General features: G+C 46.0%; 1 protein-coding gene across 1 annotated transcript; it reads left to right on the forward strand.

Annotated features, from left to right (window-relative positions):
- The first annotated feature begins 1,595 nt into the window (after positions 1-1,595).
- On the forward strand, positions 1,596-2,953 carry LOC143516125 (uncharacterized). The gene has a single exon (XM_077007720.1). It carries the CDS (start codon positions 1,808-1,810, stop codon positions 2,951-2,953), a length of 1,146 nt encoding a protein of 381 aa, XP_076863835.1. The 5' UTR covers positions 1,596-1,807.
- The last annotated feature ends 1,546 nt before the right edge of the window (positions 2,954-4,499 follow it).

Raw genomic sequence — 4,499 nt, forward strand, 5'->3', positions numbered from 1 at the left:
CCGCAAGCTGGAGGCAGCGGTACGGAGGTTCAAGGCCAAAGCTGACCGCCGAAGGAGCGAGGTGCCCGCATACCGAGTCGGGGACAAGGTGTGGGTGGCTACCAGCGACGGCCGCCTGGGACCAAGAGGAAAACTGACTGACCGTTACACAGGTCCGTACACCATCTCCAGACAGATAAATCCGGTTACTTACCAGGTGCACCTGCCAGCGGACCGCCGGATCTCAAGGACGTTCCACGTGTCTGCATTAAAGCCGTTCCGGGAGGGCCCGTTGAGCGCTGAGGAAGCACCGCGTCCCCCTTCTCCGCTGCAGCTGCCAGACGGGCAGGCCTATGGGGTGAGTCGCTTGCTGAACTCCAGACGCAGGGGCGGTGTACTGCAGTATCTGGTCGATTGGGAGGGCTATGGACCAGAGGAGAGGTCATGGGTCCCTGCCTCCCAGGTGCTGGATCCTTCCTTGATCGCCTCCTTCCATCGGGAGCACCCTGGTCTTCCGGCTCCGCGTGGCCCGGGGCGCCCGAGGAGAGATCGGCTGGCAGGATCCTTGGGGAGGGGTTCTGTCACGGTGAGTCGGCCTGGACGCCACCAGAGGGCACCCCAAGCGACCCGCACTAGCACCGCCACGCCCCCCGTCACACAACGCACACCCTCACCACGCAGGACACTCCCACGCTCACAATCACCTGTGTTCTAGCACCTGTTCCGTGTTAGGTTGTCCCTTTATATTCCCACAGGTCGATCCTTCCAGCGCTGCTCATTCTCCTGCCTCAGTGCCTCGTTACCAGGGAGAGTTCTGCCCTTGCTACTCAAGAGAGACTTACTTCGGTGTTCTTATTTCTGTTGCTACCTTTTGCCCTTGAGCCTGAGTCTTTTTGTTGATATTTATCATGGATAATAAACCCGAGCTTACTTCACCTCTGCCTCCTGCTGCCTCTGTCCCAGCGTCACAAGACCCAAGGACACTGTACAATAAAAAATTAATAATAATAATAAAAATGTTATAAAATAATAAAAACCAAACAATGATTACACAAACAATTGCTCACTCATATGCTAGCTGATATAGATGAGTTTTCAAACTGATTTTGAATGACGGTAACTGTAACGGGAGATCATTCCATAATTTAGGACCAGCAACACTAAAAGCCCTATCACCTAGAGTATGCATTTTTCAGTGTGCTTTATGTATCTAGTCTTGGAACATCCTGTGATTGGTTAAGGTAGGACTTGAGTTTAATTACTATTGCCTCAGATTCTGGAAGATTCTAGGCTTCTTATCATAACCTTGTTGTTTTGTTAGCTGTTATTGGCTGTAATTAGTCACTCCAGGTGTAGTTTCGCCCTGGTCTAAGGTGTGAATTAAGGGGCGGATACAGCACTGACTAAAACAGATAAATTAGGACAACTCTAGTTCTGGACTTCAGTGTGCTTTGTGTATCTAGTCTTGGAACATCCTGTGATTGGTTAAGGTAGGACTTGAGTTTAATTACTATTGCCTCAGATTCTGGTAGATTCTAGGCTTCTTATCATAACCTTGTTGTTTTGTTAGCTGTTATTGGCTGTAATTAGTCACTCCAGGTGTAGTTTCGCCCTGGTCTAAGGTGTGAATTAAGGGGCGGATACAGCACTGACTAAAACAGATAAATTAGGACAACTCCGCTAATCTGTAGCCGTACGCAGCAACTTTCTACGCTTTGTTTCATCTACTTTCCTCCATAGACACTGAATCTCTAACCCAGCTAAGTCTTAACTTATTCTGCCATTTTCTTACCCTGCTAGTATTCATAAAGCTTGTTTTTATTCCACAATGTGTCTGCAAATTCCTGTGCATGTATCTCACAGAGCTCATAGATACCATCATAGCCATCGCAACACCCGGAACCTAACTTACCCACAATGTTCACCACAAACTCCAATCACAGTGACTGGAGGACTCTGGAATTGCCAATCTGCTGTCCAGAAGGCTGACTTCATCTCAGCTCTTGCATCCCTCCACTCGCTACACTTCTTGGCTCTGACCGAAACCTGGATCACTCCAGAGAACTCTGCAACTCCGGCTGCTCTGTCCTCTGCCTTCTCATTCACTCATTCCCCACGACGCCTTGGAAGGGGAGGTGGCACAGGTCTACTTCTATCTCCAGAGTGGCGTTTCACCCAACTCTCCTTTTCAGCTCTTTCAATTTCTTCCTTTGAGTTCCATGCTATCACTGTATCCTACTCCACTATTCTTCACATCATTGTGATTTATCGCCCTCCAGGTTCCCTTGAGAACTTCATTGACGAACTTGATACCCTCCTTAGTCAATTCACCATTGAAGCAAACCCACTCATTCTCCTTGGAGACTTCAACCTTCCATCCAACAAACTTGAATCATCTTGCATCCTTCCTCTGCTGTCGTCATTTGACCTCACCATCAACCCATCCACTGCGACTCATAGAGCAGGCAACATTCTGGACCTGGTCTTTACACGAGACACCAGAACATCGGACATCACAGTCACCCTACTCCACCTGTCAGACCATCACCTTTTATCCTTTTCTTTCCCCCTCCCTGCCATTTCCACTCACACTTCCCCTGTACATTCTTCTTACTTTCACCCAAGTTTGCGTTCCATCAATCCCTCAACCCTTGCTACCACTATTTTGTCCTCCCTTCCTCATCAGAATTGTCTGTCTTCTCTCTCGCTGGACACAATTACTGATACTTTCCTCTCTACGATCTCTTCATCCATCAATCTTCTGTGTCCTCCCTCCCCCAGGCTTAAGAGATCTGTTCCATCCACCCCCTGGCTAACTGAAGTGCTTCGCAGCCACAGGAGAGATCTAAGAACTGCAGAGAGGAGGTGGAAGAGAAGTCGCCTAGATTCAGACCTCTGCTCATATCAATCTCTCCTTTCAAAGTTAAATTGTATGTCTGTCTATGGTTATTTGTGCTTCTTGGCAAATGCCTAACTCGCAAAACACTAGGTAATGATATTGACTCCTGTAGTTTAGTAGTAGTCTGACTCAATGGTGTCTTGAATTCTGGCCTATCTGTACTATTTCCTAGGATGTATTCTGTGATCAGAAGCAAAGCACTTTGTAAGTCGCTCTGGATAAGAGCGTCTGCTAAATGCCATAAATGTAAATGTAAATGCAGATGGAACTGCAAGAAGATGTGATTTAGAGGAGCGTAAAGTGCGTGTCGGAATATAATTCTCTAAGAGGCTAGCCAGGTATGAGGGGGCAAGGCTATGACGAGATTTAAAAACAAGTACCAGTATTTTATACTGGATTCGCAGCTGTACTGGCAGCCAGTGAAGATCCCTCAACACTGGTGTAATGTGTTCCCGAGATCTTGTATGGGTCAATACCCTGGCTGCAGCGTTTTGGACATACTGCAGCCTGCTTAACAGCTGATTGGGGAGACCATGTAATACTGCATTACAGTAATCAATACAAGATGTTACAAATGCATGTATAATGGTCTCAGCAGCAGAAAAGGAAAGATATGGGATGCTCTTGAGGTGGTAGAAGGCAGATTTACAAATATTTTTAATATGAGACTCAAATGACAGTGTTGTGTCAAAAGTGACACCCAAGATCAGTTAAACAGTCAAGCAATGTAGTTATAGGAAGAGTATGAGATGGTTTAGTGTAGATATAGATTTGTACATCATCTGCATAACAGTGAAACTGGAGCCCATGCCTTCTAATTATATTGCCAAGAGGGAGCATGTATAGTATAAAGAGCAATGGGCCAAGCACTGAACCCTGAGGGACACCATGGGACAACACACACAGATCCGACTGATATCTCCTAACCGAAACAAACTGCTGCCTATCAGCAAGGTAAGATTGGAACCAATTTAGTACAGTTCCGTTCACGCCAACCAAAGTAGCAAGCCTGGTAAGTAGCAGGTTATGGAAAACCGTGTCAAAAACAGCAGTAAGATCCAATAAAATCAATACATTCAGCATACCCTGATCAGCAGCTAAAAGTAGATCATTCACCACCTTTACTAATGCTGTTTCTGTACTATAATTCTTTCTAAAACCAGACTGGAACACTTCAAACAATTCATTTGATTCCAGATGATCATTAAGCTGAGAAGCAACAGTTCGCTCTAACACTTTGGCCAGAAAAGGTAGATTACAAATTGGCCTGAAGTTTGCAAAGTTGTTAGGGTCTAAGCCAGGTTTTTTAGCACAGGAGTAACAGCTGCTAACTGCAAACACACTGGAACCAATCCTGAAGTGAGTGATGCATTTAAGGCCTTTGTAATAAGGGGACAGATAGCAGGGAGACACTGTTTCACCCACTGTGTTGGGATGGGGTCTAACTGACAGGTAGTGGTTCTTGAGTTTAAAATGAGCTGAGCAACATAACCCTCATTCACAGTAGAAAAAGTGGAAAGATGCTTACCCGTAAATTGAACAGACAGAGAGTGAGGATTAACAGAGGGTGGAATGACGGGAAACTGTGCATAAATAGAGTCAATTTTACGATTAAAGAAGT

Source organism: Brachyhypopomus gauderio, chromosome 6 (assembly GCF_052324685.1).
Source record: "Brachyhypopomus gauderio isolate BG-103 chromosome 6, BGAUD_0.2, whole genome shotgun sequence".
NCBI classification, from domain to species: domain Eukaryota; kingdom Metazoa; phylum Chordata; class Actinopteri; order Gymnotiformes; family Hypopomidae; genus Brachyhypopomus; species Brachyhypopomus gauderio.